The sequence below is a fragment of the Ursus maritimus genome, unplaced genomic scaffold (genome assembly GCF_017311325.1).
Source record: "Ursus maritimus isolate PB19 unplaced genomic scaffold, ASM1731132v1 scaffold_7, whole genome shotgun sequence".
Taxonomy (NCBI): domain Eukaryota; kingdom Metazoa; phylum Chordata; class Mammalia; order Carnivora; family Ursidae; genus Ursus; species Ursus maritimus.
In genome coordinates, this window is record NW_024426885.1 from 62,985,060 (window position 1) to 63,003,286 (window position 18,227).

The window sequence follows — 18,227 nt, forward strand, 5'->3', positions numbered from 1 at the left end:
TTTTAAATCATGTTGGTTGATTCCCTCCGATACTGCTACTGTGAATTCTATGCTTTTGATAGTTATGCGTTCCCTGTACTGTAGAGCAGAGGAAAGATTGTTATTGTATCACCAAGCCTGTCAAGAAAAATTTAGAAAATGTGTATTGGTACCCAGTACGTAGCAGGATCTGTCCTAGGCACCAGCTTATGAAGATAATAAGAAAGACAGGTGTAAGGACCTCATAAGCTGTGGCAAAAGGCAGGGGAGAGGTGTCCCCAGTCATTACACCTTTACAATGGAGATGTAGGGATACACAAGTCGCCAGGGAGCTGAGAGGGAGAGCCACTCCCTCCAACCGAGAGTGGAGCATCCTGGAAGACTTCCCAGAGGAGGTGGCAGTGACCAAGCTGAGTTTTAAAGGATAGGTAAGAATGGAGCTAGCAGAAAGTGGTGGGCAGAAGGAGAGTAAACCAGGCAATACTTTAAGGAGCTTGATGTCAAGGCAACCCCTTTACAATTTTAAGAAAAGACTTCCCTGCTAAGAATCCTAATAATTTATATGTGGATGGATCAATGAAAGTAGTCAGGAGAATGGGGATTTAGAAATTGTGTGTAGGAGCACCTGGGTTGCTCAGTCGGTTAAGCATCTGACTCTTGATTTCAGCTCAGGTCCTGATCTCTGGGTGGTGAAATGGAGCCGGAGCCCCATGTCTGGCTCCCTGCTAAGCGTGGAGCCTGCTTAAGGCTCCTCCCTCTCCAGGTACCTGGGTGGCTCAGTCGTTTAAGCACCTGCCTTCAGCTCAGGTCATGATCCCAGGGCTCCCTATTCAGCAGGCAGTTGGCTTCTTCCTCTCCCTCTGCCCACCCCCACCCCACTCAGGCTCTCTCTCTCAAATAAAGAAATAAAATCTTAAAAAAAAAAAAAGGATCCTCTCTCTTTTCTCTCTCCCTCTTCAACCCCCCCCCCCCGCAGTGGCCCCTGCTTGCATAATCTCTCTCTCTAAAAAAAAGAAAGAAATGTGTGTAAGAAGAAGTGTATGCGTATGCACACACAGGCAAGCCTGCGTGGTTGTGTAAGATCAGAGAAAAAAGGAATAGTTCCATTTAGTAGAAAATTAAATCTTATTTCAGATCACTTCTTTGTTTTCTGACATTCTTAACAGTAATTGCATTAATTGCGACGAGGCCGTTCCCCTCTGTGCTGGCTTAGGCACATGAATTCCTTTTCCTGACTTCAGTAGACTTGTGCAGAGCCAGAGAAATTTCCTCATTATTACTCATTACTCAGTGACCAGGAAAAAATTAACAAGCTTCAAACTATGTCTATTTTCTATCCAGAGAGAATTTTATCCCTTGTGATTTTATCAGACCAAATAAATATATAACCAAGTATATTCACGACATTTCTTCTTTCCAATTCTAAAAACTTCTTTAAAAACAAGGGAAGTAAGTAGTCTCATCCTTCATGGTACCCAGAGGTCCTGAGGCCAAAGCGAAATTTCCACCAAGAGCTTTAATAGGTGACAAGGTGGGGAAACAGGAACAAATGTCCTGAGACAAGACTGTCAAATCTAGTCTTCTAGTCAAATCACTCAATTAAAAAAAAAAAAAAAAACACAAAAACCTACAACTGCTGTAATTACAGTTTACGTATTGAAAACCATTCCCCAAATTTCTTTGTCTTGACCACTTTGTGAAGTGGAGGAATTAATTAGAAGTTAATTAAATTGCAGGCAATTTTAATTAAGGGGTTAAAAAACAAGACAAACTTAGAAATGTTATACAACTCTAATTAGGAGAGCAGTAAAAATCAACAAAGGAATCCAATAAACTTATATTTTAGCTGCAAAGTTTTACATCATCACTACCTAATTAAATAGACCAAAAAAGAGGGGGCAGGTATTTAAGTATGAGCAGTTTGGAGGAAAGATGCCAGAAATAGGTAAAATCAGATTTTTATTTCTTCTGTACCTTTAGTGAGTTATACTCAAGTCTCTCTTAATTGAACATATGGTAGCCTTGAGTGATTCTGGATGAGAAATAGATCTTTATGTTTAATGCACAGTGTACTCTTGGCACACATTAAGTGCAAAATAGTAGCCTCTTGGATCTCTCATCACACAAGGTCATGCAGAAGTTCATTACAGGGCTCCTTTTATAATGAATAGGTTTTACTTTCACTAGTTAAGTGATGAAACAGTACTGGTGATTCAGGATGGGTGTAATCTGTGTTTGGTGTTCAGAGTGGATAAATAGCACAGTTCCCATCCCAAAGTTGTGTGTATCCTCCAGTCCCGCCGCTTCGCAAGGCTGGAGTTGCGGATGGGAAGACAGCCACTGCCCACATAGGGGGAAAGGGCTAGGAGAAGGTGACTTCCCGATGGAGAAGATTGGGGGTGTTTCTCTGGCCTGCTCACTTGATTTTCTCTTCTTTGAGTCTGGCCTTCGGTCTTTACCTGCGTCTCTACCACGAGCCCCAGATCTCCCAACCACTTAAAATTGTTCTCAGTCACTTCGACTCAGTCTAAATACTCAAAGCTGCAACTTTCGCTGCCTACAAACGGGAGGTTTTCAGTAGGAAGCCCGATACCTAACGTGTGACCGAGGTGGGGTCTGCAGGACACGTTACCCTGGAGCAGGGTTTCCTTTTTTTTTTTTTTTTTTTAAGATTTTATTTATTTATTTGACAGAGAGAGAGAGCCAGCGAGAGAGGGAGACAGCCAGGGGGAGTGGGAGAGGAAGACGCAGGCTCGCAGTGGAGCAGGACCCTGGGATCACGCCCTGAGCCAACGGCAGACGCTTAACGACGAGCCACCCAGGCGCCCCTGGAGCAGGGTTTCCCGATCTCGGCACTGTTGACCTTTGGGGCAGAAGAATTCTGTGGAGGGCTGTCCTGTGCTGTGAAGGGTGTTCAGCAGCATCTCTGGCCTGGACTCATCAGGAGCCAGTAGCAGCCCTGCGTGCTCTGACAATGAAAGATGCCTCCACATTGTCAAATACACCCTGGGGAACAAACAGCCCCCAGCCGAGAACCACTGCCCTAGGTCCCTGTCCCTTCAGGTGTTAGAAGAAGTGCTGCTCCTTGTAAGTTTGAGGAGTGTTCTATCTTATCTCTTCATATTTCACACCCTGACCCAACAGGAGAAAGGAATCCTTCTCCACCGCACCTCACACCCTACTGTAACTAAACAACTCAGCTGCCTCGGATACAAGGAGGCTCCTAAATTGTTTCTCAGTTAAACAAATTCTGCTCCTGTCACCTGGTCAGTTGTCAGTTTCTTCGGTAATGATTTTGTTGCTGGGAATCCACCTTTCTTTCCTTACTCTTTTGTTCAAAGACAGAACTTGGAAAAAAAAATGTTCAGGTCTCTGGGCTACTGGGAAGCAAGACATTTTTTCTATGTATTCCAAGTTTCTCTATCATACTGATTGAAATTGAAATTGTTCTTGCTGTCACCCAAAATTACACTCCTGAATCTTCTGGAATCCTTTCCACAGTGTTATCCACACTATTTAATCCTTTGTCAAGTCCTTTTGTCCTGTTGATCACCGTGAAGAAAGGTGTTGCTACCCCAACACACCTGTGAAGAAAACACATCCTTAACCATCATAATTTCCATGGTCATTGTCAACTTGGGAAGCAAGCCCTGCTCTCACTCTTTTCTCCTGCCCACCACCTCCTTCACCCAGAGAAGCCTGGCTTTGTCTTAAGGACATGGTTTGCACTTTAGCTTATATTAGAATCACCTGGAGGGCCTGTTGAAACAGATTTCTTAAAAAAAAAAGATTTACTTATTTATTTGAGAGAGAGAGAGAGGGAGAGCAGGGGGAGGGACAGAGGGAGAGGGAGACAAGCAGACTGCCTGCTGAGCAGGGAACACGGTGTGGGGCGTCATCCCAGGACCCTGAGGTCATGACCTGAGCCAAAATCAAGAGTCAGATGCTTAACCGACTGAGCCACCAGGGCTCCCTGAAACATAGATTTCTGAACCCCAACTCCAAGTTTCAGACCTGATCTGCGGTGAGGCCCAATAATTTGCATTTCTAACAAATTTCAAGTGTTTCTGATGCTTCTGCTCCAGGCACTGCACACCTTGAGGACCATAAGGTGTGAGGGCAGAAGAAAAAGCCCTCCAAGTGACTCTGATAGGGGCGGGGTGCCCACAGTGCAGAGCCACTGGTTTATTTCCCCTCCCCCTACAAAGATCAGTATTTCTTGACAAGTTCTATCCCACCAGCAATGTCAGCTGAGCTTGAAAAGGGCTATGAGAAAACTTCCAGATCTTAGGGAACAGAGATGGGTTCAAAAAAACAAAAACGAAAACACAGCACTACAACTCATATGCATTTCAGGTGCTCAGACAAGTGAATTTCTACTGCATGGGCTTTCAGAGGGCTGTTTTGCCATATTCCTTCCATGAAAGAAATAATATTTGTAAGCTTGCAAACTTAGGGACATTTATTAAGTAAATGAATTGTGTTCAGAGTTCTCTCAGGAAATAGAGGAGAGAGCATGAGGCTTGGAGTGTAAACATCTAGGCTCTAGTCTGGTTGAATAATCTGGGCAAGTTACTTCATGGCATTTTGCAAAAACTCAGTCTTATCTCTAAGATGAAGAACCTTGATCTCTTCACCGAGGGCCCTTGCAGGGCTATGATTCTAGAAACACTTCCTCCGGAAGGAGCATTTTAAGATCCTGGCCCTACGGTTCGAACACACCTGACTTGATGTGCCAAGGGATCTGACTGGTCTCCCTTGCCAGGCTCAAATGTCTCTACTGTATCACACCTAAAAATGAGACAGTGCATGCCATTTTTTAAACATAACAACTCTGGTAGGCTGAGAAATGGCCTCAAGAGATATCGCGATTCTAATTCCTAGAACCTGTGAGTGTTACCTTACCTACTGGGAACTTTGCAGATGTGATTGAGTTAAAGGATTTTGAGATGGAGAGATTGTCCTGGATTATCTACGTGGGCCCCAAATGTAATTACAAGTGTCCTTATAAAAGAGAGGCAAAGAGAGATTTGACAACAACAGAGGAGGCCAGAAGAGGGGAGAAGAGGCAATGTGACACAAGACCATGAACCAAGGAATGTCGGCAGCCTCTAGAAGCTGGAAAAGGTAAGGGACAGGTTTTCCCCTAGAGCATCTGGAAGGAGCCTGCCTGCTGACACTTTAATCTCAGCCCCATAAGACTCATTTCAAACATCTGCCTTTTAAAACTATAAGAAAATAAATGTATGCTCCTTTAAACCATCAAGTTTGTGGTAATTTGTTACAGGGCAGCCGTAGGAGACTAATACACCAAACTTAGGCCAGTATGACGCTCTCCTAGTTCCCAAATTGGAAGCTTTTTTTTTTTTTAAAGATTTTATTTATTTATTTGACAGAGATACACAGCCAGCGAGAGAGGGAACACAAGCAGGGGGAGTGGGAGAGGAAGAAGCAGGCTCCCAGCAGAGAAGCCTGATGTGGGACTCGATCCCAGAACGCCGGGATCACACCCTGAGCCGAAGGCAGACGCTTAAAGACTGAGCCATCCAGGCACCCCCCAAATTGGAAGCTTTTGATAGAGCTGACCACAAGTGGTAAATTGCAGGCTGGTTCCAAAATCACCTGCCTTTTGACATTAGAGCTGCCTTTCTTTAGTTAATACAGTTTCATGACTCTCTATTCAAATTGCAAGGTCTCTGACAGGCACCAATAGGTTTAGACTTGGAATATTGTGGAATATAGTGGGCACCTCCTATACGTTATTATAGTTGACTGTCAGCTGAGCGCAAAGCACCGCGAGAACTAGCGTTTGGGGGAGGGAGAGGGAACTGTCTGGAAGGAAATAGAGTCTTTGTTCAAGCTTACTTCCTGCCTTCCCTGAGTCCCTGCCAAGTCCACCCTAGGACCAGGTACTCTTGTCAAGGCCCCAGAAAGTCATTTTTTGTTGATGTTGCCAGGGAAGCTGCATAACCATTAATTCCTGACTCCACCATGCTTCCTGTTGCCACAGTAACCCACCAACACTTCCAAATACAGTCTGTGTCCATACTGTTCTTGGACCTTCTTAGGTCTAGTTGTCCTGGCAGCTGACAGCCCTTTCCCGCAGGCTCTCTCACCAGGAGTTCAGGATGATAATAATAATCCTGAGAGTGCTAACACCTGTTCATGGAGGGCCTACTATGTGACAGTATCTCTAATGACTTCAGCGATAAGGCAAGATAGGTATTACTTTAACACCTTCTTACAAGCAAGTTAACTGAAACTCAGAGAAATGAATTATTTTAACCCAAATCTTATAGGTGCTCACCGATGGAGCCCAGATTCAAACCAAGGTCACCTGAGGCCAGACTCTTTCCATTTGGTTACATTGTTTCTGACCACAAGAAAACGGACCCCAAATACTTAGCACAGTGTTTGGCATAGAGTAAGGGGCCGGCTTGCGTCACAGCAATCCCAGAGGCATGGCGGCCTAAGACCCAACAGATGAAAGGCTCCTTTGGCCTTTCCGCACCCCATGGTCCTGGAGAGCTTCAAAACCACACAGATGCTCTTCTGCTCCTTCAGCTCCCTCCTTCCATATACCCCACTACTTTCTAGAAGTGAGAAAATAAAGGAGCTGCAGCCCAAAAGGGAATAAGTGGGGAAGAAAATGTACAGAGGGGCCCTTAGGCTGAGCCCCTTTTCACCTGGCATCCTGCCAAATTGATGCCCTCTTTCCCTCCCTTTGGTGCCCGTCGTATAGAAACTTCCACATTCTCACCTTCACCTACACGCATCCTCCTGTCCAAGCAGAGCAGGTAAAGGGCAGGAGAATTTGGGGAGAAAGTGAGAAAACCCTTTCCTGAAAACAAACAGCCATTCTTAGTTTCTTCTCCCGTCTTGGTACTAGAACACCTCAGCATTGGCATAACTTAAGGAGAAGGTATTTCCATGTGAAGATACATAAAATTTGAATTGGGACAAAATGTTCTCATTGTGATGTGGAAAAACAGGTCCCTGAAAGATGTGAGCAGGTAAGGCAAGCGTGTGGTACACACGGTTCCTTCCCCGGTCTCTGCTCTCATCACCAGCTGATCATGGCAGTCTTCTCCGTTGAACCCAGACTGATCAACTCGAGACGGGACTCCAGGGGACAGTCATTTGGCATGCCTGGAATACGGCATGGCTTTGGAGACAGGGTGCTCCGTGATCTCTTCCTGAGTTGTGAATTCATTTAAGCCATTTCTGAATTCTATTCACCCTTTATTCGTTTTTGTAGGGCTGCTTCTGCCTTTTATTTGTTTATTCGTTGGTGTGTTTTTTTTTACATTCCATGTATTAGTGAAATCATATGGTATTTGTCTTTCTCTGTCTGACCTGTTTCACTTAGCATAATACTCTCTAGTTCCATCCATGTTGTCACAAATGCCACAATCTCATCTCTTTTTATGGCTGTGGAATATTCCATTATATATATGTTGCAGGATTTCTTTTCCTTTGGTGCCTGTGGTTCTTGGTGACTCCACTTTGTTGACATATATTATTTGTTTCAGGGGTACAGGTCTTTCTTACACAATACACATTGCTCACCACAACACATACCCTCCCCAAAGTCCATCACCCAGCTGCCCCATCCCTCCACCACCCTCCCCTCCAGCAACCCTCAGTTTGTTTTCTGAGATTAAGAGTCTCTTATGGTTTGTGTCCCTCTCTGATTTCATCTTGTTTCATTTTTTCCTCTCTTCCCCTATGATCCTTTGCCTTGTTTCTCAAATTCCACATATCAGTGAGATCATATGATAATTGTCTTCCTCTGATTGACTTATTTCACTTAGCATAATACCCTCTAGTTCCATCCATGTCATTGCAAATAGCAAGATTTCATTTTTTGATGGCTACATAACATTCCATTGTGTGTGTATACATATATATGTATATATACATGTATGTATGTATACATCTTCTTCATCCATTCATCTGTCGATGGACATCTGGGCTCTTTCTGTAGTTTGGCTATTGTGGACATTGCTGCTATAAACATTGGGGTGCAGGTGCCTCTCTATCCACCCTTTAAAGCCCACATCTTATCCTACCCACTCTGGGAAGCCTTCCCTAATTATACCGATGTTTGTCTTCCCTAAATTCCTCTCCTACTGATAAATCCTGGGGAGAATCTAGATTTTGTGGAGATGGAACCCTGACAACAGCCTTGTAAAATGTTCTATAGAGAAAATGGAAAGAATTCATTTTCCTCTAAGTGGATCTGAATTTGTTTAGAAAAGTTTATGTTGGTTTTATACTAATTATTGATAATGTCCTGTAAATTTTTCGGGATGTTCTCTACTTTGGGAAAACCACTATTAATTTTCTTTTATACATGAGCTCTCAGATTTCAGGGCATTTCAAGCTTCCTGTGCAGTGTCTAATCGGAAATAATCTTACAATTGATGACATTTGTTGACCAGGTTGCCCCCACTGTCCTCATAGCATTAAATTTTATTTCTAGGAAGGATGCATCTAAATATCTAAAAGTGTTGTGGCTGACCCATCACGTCCTGGCAAAGGAAACTGGGCAGATTCTGTGGAGTACCAAGTTAGGAATGTTCCTTTCTGAACTCTATGGCCTAGAACCAGGTATATATACTCCAAGCCTTGTGCTTTCTCTTCTACTTGTTTAGAGAGCTTAGAACGCATTGGGTATTTAAAAAATATATATCTCTAGGATTCATTCCTCTCACTACATCCAGTAAAATATCTGTGAGAATTCAAAAATGTGTTTTTGAATGAATGAATGAATATAAAAATGAGTGAATGAAGAATGTAGGTCTAAGTATCTTCAAATATTCTGGTTGCTCTTTTTTTCCCCCTACATTTCTTGTACTAATGTGTTAATGGCAATGTGTTTTATTTAGCTGAATCTCAGGCTTATCTTTTCAGTTGCTGGGATTAAAGTCTTGGTGAAATCACAGAATGCTAACATTGGAAAGGACCCTAAAGATTACAGAGTTTAATCCTTTTTCATTTTTAATGGAGGCAACCAAGGCTGAAAAAGTTGAAGTTATTGTCCAGGGCCTCGGAGTAGTGAACGGGTTCAGGACGGACACCCCTCACCCCACTGCCCTCGTCCCTGGAATGTGCCACTTTGGCACGTGGATTATTTTGAGCTAAAGGCACTTGAGACCCTGCGGGCTCAAGAGAAACCTTTGTCCCTCCCTTAACCACACAGAAGAATCTAAATTGGAGGTCTTTCCCAGACTAAGGGCTATTAACAAAGATAAATTTTATCTGAGTGACCCATCTGTATGGCAGGGCAAACATCTAATTACCAAACATCTGTTCTTCTTATCACCCTGTGAAATGCATTCCTTCCCTCTGAAATCCCAGACCCCTACCCCCCTTCTCCTTCAGGATGACATATTCTGCCTGACTGTCTTTGGTATTTCCACGTCTAGGTGGATTCCCCGCACATACGCCTGTGACATTTGATTTTTCTCCTGTTAATGTGTCTCATGTCAATGTGATTCTTAGTCCAGCCAGAAGGACCTGTGAGGGGACAGGAATTCTTGCTCCCCGACAGTTGGCATGGTTGGCAGGATACTTTAACTCACGGGACCTTGCTGCCGCTGAGAGATCCTGGGCCATCTGACATACAGCTGGCATCAGGTGAGACTTCTTACATCATCAGGTGAGACTTCTTATCATGTCAGGCTCCTGGAAGCTCTTTCTGTGGAGTCTGCCGGAGCGAGAGTGGTAAGAATCTTCTCTCTCTTTCTAACTTTAGATTAGCAGGAGAAGATATTTGTGGAACTAGTCTGGCGGACTCTTTGGTTAAATTTGGCAGAGTACTTATTGGTGACTGATCCATTTCCTGCCAGAGAGGGTCTTTGTTTTCCTTTGTCTGTGTTTTTTACATTGTTTGCTGCTAAGGGATATCTTGGAAGCCAAAGCCGCAAAATTGGTGGGCACAAGTTGACCACTTTAAAGCTGTGAGAGGCCTTGTCACCTCAAGAAGACTTCTGTGATAGGGTAAGTGGGTCACAGAATGGGTGAGATTGACACTAGGTCACTTGCTAACTTCAAGAAAACTTCCGGGCAGTGAGGCCCAGCGTAAAACAACAGAGAGTCTCCGGGTGCTTGGGTGGCTCAGGCGGTTAAGCATCTGCATTCGGTGTCGGTCATGTCCCACATCAGGCTCCCTGCCCCTCAGGGGAGCTTGCTTCTTCCTCTGCCCCTCCCCCCCCCACTTGTGCACACACTCTCTCTCTCAAATAAATAAAATCTTTAAAATAAAAAATAAAAACAAAGAAAGAGAGAGCACGAGCCTGGGGGAGGGGCAGAGGGAGAGGGAGAAGCGGACTCCCAGCTGAGCAGGGAACCCAACTTGTGGCTGGATTCCAAGGACTCCGGAATCACGACCTGAGCTGAAGGCAGACACTTAACCAACTGAGCCGCCCAGGTGCCCCTAAAAGTAATATTTCTTATAAATGTAATCGAGACTGCTCGAAATGATAAGGGAAGCAACTCTGTATGCAAGGAAAATAAGATGTGTTTTTGATAAGAAAGGTATGAGGAATGGGAATACATTTTTGTTGAGGGAAAAGAAAGTAATTTTGTCCTAAAATGAGACTGGTTATTTCGAGAGAAGGCTTAGGACAAAACCTGAATGAAAAAGAAAGCTGTGGAAGGTTTGTGAAGGGAAATCTTTGAAAAAGAATTTTATGCATGATCAGGACTAAGATTAGAATTGGCAGAGTTTTAAAAGTATGCTGGTGTTAAGAGTGAGATTCAGCTTTTCTCTTCATTAGAAGTAGAAAGTTTTCTTCAACTATTGGTCTGCTCTTCATAAGACATTGTAAACAAAAGCTTTTCTTTACCTTTTAAGTTATCTGCCTAAAAAACAATGACTCTAGGTTTGCCAAAATAATTTCCTATATTTACCAGGTCTTTGATTACTTAAGAAAACTGTCTTAATATTAAAAACTTAATGTTACTCACAACCATGTGACCTTCCGAATTTGCCTTTGATACCTTTTATTGCCACTTTGATGAAATGGATAATTAAATATTGTTTCCTAATTGTGATTCTACTTAATCACATGTTCAAATCTTTTGTCTTTTTTGGGACATAGTTTCTAACGTCAAGTTCTAAAAAGAAGTCTTTTCACCACAATCTAACTGAAATTCTCCAGCGGGCCCCTGGAACATTTTAAGAGAAAAAAATTTTGTGAGAAATTAAACTAACTAGGCTTATTTGGTATGTTAAATTACTTGGAAGCATTGTCAAATACATGGTATCAAATACTGTTAGATTATATTTACATAGGTATATTATTAAAACGAATGTTCTGAAATTATATGAAACTCCTAGAAATCTGATGTCCTGGTATGCTGCTATTATTATTATTATATTTTTATTTTTTAGAGACAGAGCACACACATGAGGTGGGGGGAGGTGAAGGATGGAGGGAGAGGGAGAGAGATAATCTTTTTTTTTCATGTTTTTAGTCACCGTACAGTACATCCTTAGCTTTTGATGTAGTGTTCCATGATTCATGGTTTGCGTATTAACACCCAGTGCTCCATGCAATATGTGCCCTCCTTAATACCCATCACCGGCCTAGCCCATCCCTCCATTCCCCTCCCCTCTAAAACTCTCAGTTTGTTTCCCAGAGTCCATAGTCTCTCGTGATTCATTTCCCCTTCTGTTTACCCCCCTTCATTTTCCCTTCCTTCTCCTACCGATCTCCCTGCTATTCCTTATGTTCCACAAAAGAGTGAAACCATATGATAATTGTCTTTTTCTGCTTGACTTATTTCACTTAGCATAATCTCCTCCAGTCCCATCCATGTTGATGCAAATGTTGGGTAATCATTCTTTCTGATGGCTGAGTAATATTCCATTGTATATATGGACCACATCTTCTTTATCCATTCGTCTGTTGAAGGGCATCTCAGCTCCTTCCACAGTTTGGCTATTGTGGACAATGTTGCTATGAACATTGGAGTGCATATGGCCCTTCTTTTCACTACGTCTGTATCTTTGGGGTAAATATCCAGTAGTGCAATTACTGAGTCATAGGGTAGCTCTATTTTTAACTTTTTGAGGGACCTCCACACTGTTTCCCAAAGTGGCTGTACCAACTTGCATTCCCACCAACAGTGTAAGAGGGTTCCCCTTTCTCCACACCCGGGAGAGAGATAATCTTAAGCAGACTCCATGCCCAGTGAGGAGCCCTACACGGGGCTCGATCTCACGACCCTGAGACATGACCTGAGTCAAAATTAATATTTGGAGGCTGAACTGACTGAGCCACCTAGGTGCCCTGTCCTGGTATGTTACTCTCTTGAAGAGTTCTATGTCACAAAAATAACCAAATTTCCTTGTCAGTTGCATTATAAAGAACTCGGATCAGATGTGTGTATGTGTGTGTGTCTTTGTGTTCTATTTGTGCTCTTGTGTATGGAGTGTGCATGGTATATATGTAAATTGTGTGTGTAGTGTGTGTGGTGTATGTGTGGTTTTTTGTTATTAAGTTTTTTAAATTCCAGTATAGTTAACATAATAGCATTATATTATTTTCAGGTGTACAATATAGTCAAATCAGATCTTTATTTTTTTTTTAAGATTTTATTTATTTATTTGACAGAGAGAGAGCACAAGTAGGGGGAGTGGCAGGCAGAAAGAGAAGCAGGCTCCCAGCTGAGCAGGGCAACCGATGGGGGACTCGATCCCTGGGATCATGACCTGAGCTGAAGGCAGACGCTTAACTGACTGAGCCACCCAGACACCCTGAAATCAGATCTTTAACCATGGATATTTTTAAGTCTGTTATCATTTACAGACAGTTACACTTCTACTCAGACTCCTCTATAAAAGTTTCCTGCAAATGTGCTTCATCTTCAATGAGAGTCATGGAAAAAAACTCTGAGTACAGGTTTCTGATAAGCTTATGATCATAAAACTGCACTGGGTAAAAAATTCCAGAAGTAGTGGAAAAATTGGGTTCGCACAGAACAAGAAGTAATAATATGAGACTGAATGAATTGAGGAAGATAAGTATACTTCTAATGACTTTTTGTTTGAAACACTCCTGACCTTTTAAAAAAATTTTTTTCCCAGAGTTAAGAAAACTTTTTCTCTTAAGCTGACTTACAGCAATTTAATCAAACATACCTTTGGAACAAATTAAAACATTTATCTTTTCTCCCTACCAGATCCTTCCAGAATTCAGAAACTCTCAGTGAGTATTCTTGTATTTTTACAGCAATATATTTATTTGCATAAGTTTCAATAAGAATCTGTTATCTTTATGACAAGACACAAATGAAAACACTGGTCACATTACCAAGGCTTTCATTGGAATGTCATATCTGCAAAGGACCTGCATAGGCTCACATATGACCAGACACCTTTAAGGAACTAAGACTGGCTTTACGGAGCCAATAAAGTCCCCTTGGAAATGTCAGACTGATACCTTGCTTATAAGTTCTTAGCAGTCTTACCAGGAAAGTAAAGAAGGTCACTTCCTGACAGGTGTAGGAACCTCAGGATATTTTGTGGACCTCAAGAAGGGAGGAATTCACCCAAATCTATAAGTATTGCGGGGGAGATCTGATGGCAAGTATTTGGCTTGGCTTCTGGCCTTGAGAGGCTAGTAAAAGCTCAATCTAGAGATTCCTTATGAAAAATTCCAACAAAGCAAGTTTTAAAGAGTCTAAATGGTCAATCACTATTCTTGCTGCACTTCTGTAAGTAATTATGCTGAGGTTTTTTTTTTTTGTTTGCAAAAATAAGGTTTGCAACTTATTTTGCAAACAAATTAGTGTTAATTTGGCTATTTTTGGTAAAAATGAGGGTGCCTATATGAGAAAGAATGTTTCAATAGCACATCTTTGTAGATATTAGATTTTAATACTATTCATTATGAAATGGACTAGATTCTGATTTCTTCTAGTGTTTTTCAATGCTTGGCTACAATTCTCCATCTAACATTTTGATTTTTCTCCTACCTTTCTTTTTTTTTTTTTTTTAAAGATTTTATTTATTTATTTATTTGACAGAGATAGAGACAGCCAGCGAGAGAGGGAACACAAGCAGGGGGAGTGGGATAGGAAGAAGCAGGCTCCCAGCGGAGGAGCCTGACGTGGGGCTCGATCCCATAACACTGGGATCACGCCCTGAGCCGAAGGCAGACGCTTAACCGCTGTGCCACCCAGGCACCCCTCTCCTACCTTTCTGACTTGGAATCATTTGATGACTAAAACTGCCCTTTTTCCCGAAGCTCTGAAAGCTAAATATAAATGACTTGATGTAAAGAAATCACCATAATAGCTCATGCATAGACAGTCTTTGCACTATTGCTCTATGGGCCACTCAGAAAGATCTCTAGAGACATTTGAACTACAAACCAGGAAGATGTGTCAGATTGCACTACTTATCCCACTCTGTCTTATGATACTTCAAGTCTGACATCTAGAAGTCTTCTCAAGCGGCTGTCCTCAGAACTCAGAAAGTGTCTTAACATTTGATCTAATCATTAACCATTGTTTTTCTTTTGTTTCCATAGAAATGTCTCTTATTTAATACCGGATTACTTGAACCATAGGTCTAACTTTGAGAATATGTCTACATCATGCTTCCTGAAATGAGTTTGACTGAACTGATCTATTGTCAGGATAAGAGACTGGATTGATAAGATGAAACAACCTACCAGCTCATCTTTTAATATGTGAAACTCCCATGGAAGTTTCAGATGAGGGAGCTGAAGGGGTTCAGACCCCTTCACCCTCTGAATGTGGCACTTTGACATATAGATTATTTTGAGCCAAAAGCATTTGAGACCATGTGGGCTCAAGGGAAACTTTGTCCCTCATTTAACTACACAGAAGACTACAAATTGGAGGTCTTTCCCAGATGAGGGTTATTAACAGAGATAAATTTTATCTGAGTGACCTATCGGTATGGCAGGGCAAACATCTAGTTACTAAACATCTACTCTTCTGTCACTCTCCTTTTCTCTGAGGTCCCAGACCCCTACTTCCTTCTGCTTAGTTCAGAATGACATATGTAATCTCATTTTGCTTGACCGTCTTTGGCATTTCCATGTCTGTGTGGATTCCCCATATGTATGCCTATTAAATTTGATTTTCTCCTGTTAATGTGTCTCATGTCAATTTGATACTTAGTCCAGCCAGAAGGACCTGTGAGGGGACAGGAATTCTTGCTCCCTGAGAGTGGCCCTTCTAAATCCTGATTCTGACTTTTTTAACCACAACTATGCTCTTCAGTATTGCAAATCAAATGCTTATTGCTTCCTTTTAACAGGCTGAAGATTCAGAAGACTTTCGACTGCCTTGAAATCAATCACTTCCATGGTTTCCTCTCCTTCCTTATTTTTTATTTAAGACATCAAGTATTTATTAAATGTCTGTGTGTTGAACATCACGGGAATGAAAAGAAAGATGGTCCCTACTCGTGAAGACCTGTAATCTATAGAAATGCATTTGACCATATTCATGGCAAGGCATAATTATGGAAAAAATTCTGTTGATTTCCCTGGAATGTGGTGTGAAATGAAAGTTTTTTTCCCTTATAGACCATAACTTTTTTCATTTTTTAATGAGACCTTTGAAGAATGGCATTCCAAGAGTTAAACCACTTGGCAAGGCCGTTATCTAAACAACAGAATTTTAGCCCTATTAAGATGAGGCTGTCACTTTCAACAGTATTGTTCTTTAAATGGAGCATAGCATCAGCTTCACTGAACTAACTGGCCAACAGAGTTGGTGCGGTTTGTTTTTGTCTGTTTATGTTCTTGGGGTGATAATGTAAGTTAAGGAATATGGACAGAACAACACAAACCAAATGGTTTCCCAACCAACTGTTACAAAGTGACTCGAGAAATAGCTTCAGCCAGTCCTAGGAAGTGGTAAATTGTGATGAAGAGCATGGGATTTTTGTTAATTAACTTTCATTAAGCAGATGTTTATAAATATTTCTTGAGTCCTTAATATATACCATGCACTATTGAATGCTCTGATGATAGAGCAGTGAATAAAAAGGAAAAAGACTGTAGAGCTTATGTTCTAGTGGGACAGACAGGCAATGAACAATAGACTAGAGAGCTGGCATAGTCATGAGTGCTGTGCAAAGAAAAACACAACTGATGATGAAGCATATCCTGGAGGATCCTGAAAGGCTTCTGGGGGAAAATGACCTGAGTTTAAGACCCACATGACAAGGAGGTAGCAGGAAGACCTACCTGGAGGAAGGGCAGGGAAGATGCTCCTGGCAGAAGGAGGATCAGGTAGGCCCAAAGGGTCTGGGCACATTTCAGAAACAGAATTCAGGCTGGTGGGCTGGAGCCTGCAGAAGAAGAGGAATAGGGCAGGGGTGAGGTCGGAGAGGCAGACAGGGGCCAGACCAGTGGCAGGCTCTATAGGCGGGATAAGGAGTTTAGTTTTAACTCCAAAGGCAATAGAAGCCCCTGGAGGGTTTTAGGCCGGGAGTCCAGTGTTCTAATTTACATTTAAAAAAGAACGTTCTCGATGCTGCTGCGATAGATTGAACTATAGGAAGGAGGAGGGAACCAAGGAGACCACTTAGGATGCAAGGGCGGGTATTCCAGGTCAGAGATGGTGACCTCTGAGCAAAGACAGAACTACGTTCCACAGAGATGTAACTACTCGAATCACTAGCGAGGCAAAGCTGGTAGAGTCAGTGTGCTGAGCCCTAATTTCCCACCCATTTTATGGAGTTTGGAGATTTGCTTGGGGGATTGCCTGAAATGAAACAGAGTGCCTACTGCAAAGCCAAAAGATAGCATGCTGGCAGTCTAGGTTGGGAGTCAGCAAACGGGCTCGTTTGGCCCACCACTTGTTTTTGTGAGTAAGTGGGAACATAACCATGTCCGTTTGTTAGGTATGATTGCTCTCATTGTACAGCGGTGACGTTGTACTCAATTGTAACGGAAACCGCGTCGTCTGTAACACCAAAAATACTTAATCTCTGGCCCTTCATGGAAGAAGGTTGCTGACCCCGGTCTAGATTATAACGAAGAGCAGAAGGAAAGTAAGCCTCACGTACTCTATCTATACACCTAGGAAGCTGTGCATTCAGAGAAATGCTAGAGGCACATCGTGCGGTATATTTGTCAAGTGCTCCGCAAAAGAGAAGTCCCCTGCTGTAAAGAAGTTTAGATTAACAAAAATAAAGTTTAAAATAAACTTTAAAATAAACTTCAAATATCGTCCTATAAATCCACAAATAACATTATGTAACATTTATATAATTTCTTTTTTTTTTTTTAAAGATTTTATTTATTTATTTGACAGAGATAGAGAGACAGCCAGGGAGAGAGGGAACACAAGCAGGGGGAGTGGGAGAGGAAGAAGCAGGCTCATAGCAGAGGAGCCTGATGTGGGGCTCGATCCCACAACGCCGGGATCACGCCCTGAGCCGAAGGCAGACGCTTAACCGCTGTGCCACCCAGGCGCCCCCATTTATATAATTCTTTTTCTTTCCATTCTATTTATCAATAGTTTTGTTGACATTAACAAAGACCAAGATGAGGAAGCCAGTCACGGGGATAAATGGAGCAAGACAATACCAGGCAGAGGGCAGCAACCGCAACTGAGGCCTCAATGTGGACCCTGGGCCAGGAACGGCCAGGAGAAATAACTGGCAATAAGACTTCCTTAGCCATGGCTAGTTCTGACGTGAAACCAAAATCAATAAGCCATGCCAAAAAATGGTCAGAAGAGATAGGGAATCTGTACAGATTTCAGCAAGCAGGATATTGGGATGAAATTGAATATAAACAGGTGAAACAAGTTTCTATGGTAGATCGTTGGCCAGAGATGGGATACATGAAGAAACTCCAGAGAAGGGACAATGCTTTCTGTAACTGCAACAAACAGAGGGAGTGTGATGACAGGACTTCCACAAAGTGAAAACGTGTGCATACTCGCCTTTGTTCTTTGTGTTACTTGTCATTACTTCTTAAGAATTCATTGCTTCATTCTACATCATGTAAATGTCATTTTACAAAATAATTCAAAATGCAGACTTCAGTGGAATGTTTTGAAACACAAAAGCCATGAAACCTGGTATCAATCATCCTGTCCTGTTCTAAAATAGAATTACAGAAGCATGAAAGTTGGAAAAAAAATATTCTTGTTGAAATCGTTCACTATGGATTTATAAACTCAGTGTAAGAGAGGATAAGTAATGGAGAGGCTAAGTAATATATTTCAGTGTGTTGGAAGAC

The 18,227-nt window shown here is 42.1% G+C and overlaps 1 protein-coding gene across 1 annotated transcript; it reads left to right on the plus strand.

Annotated features, from left to right (window-relative positions):
* The first annotated feature begins 17,596 nt into the window (after positions 1 to 17,596).
* On the plus strand, positions 17,597 to 17,910 carry LOC103667988 (meiosis expressed gene 1 protein homolog). Its single transcript, XM_040623980.1, has one exon. It carries the CDS (start codon positions 17,602 to 17,604, stop codon positions 17,908 to 17,910), a length of 309 nt encoding a protein of 102 aa, XP_040479914.1. The 5' UTR covers positions 17,597 to 17,601.
* The last annotated feature ends 317 nt before the right edge of the window (positions 17,911 to 18,227 follow it).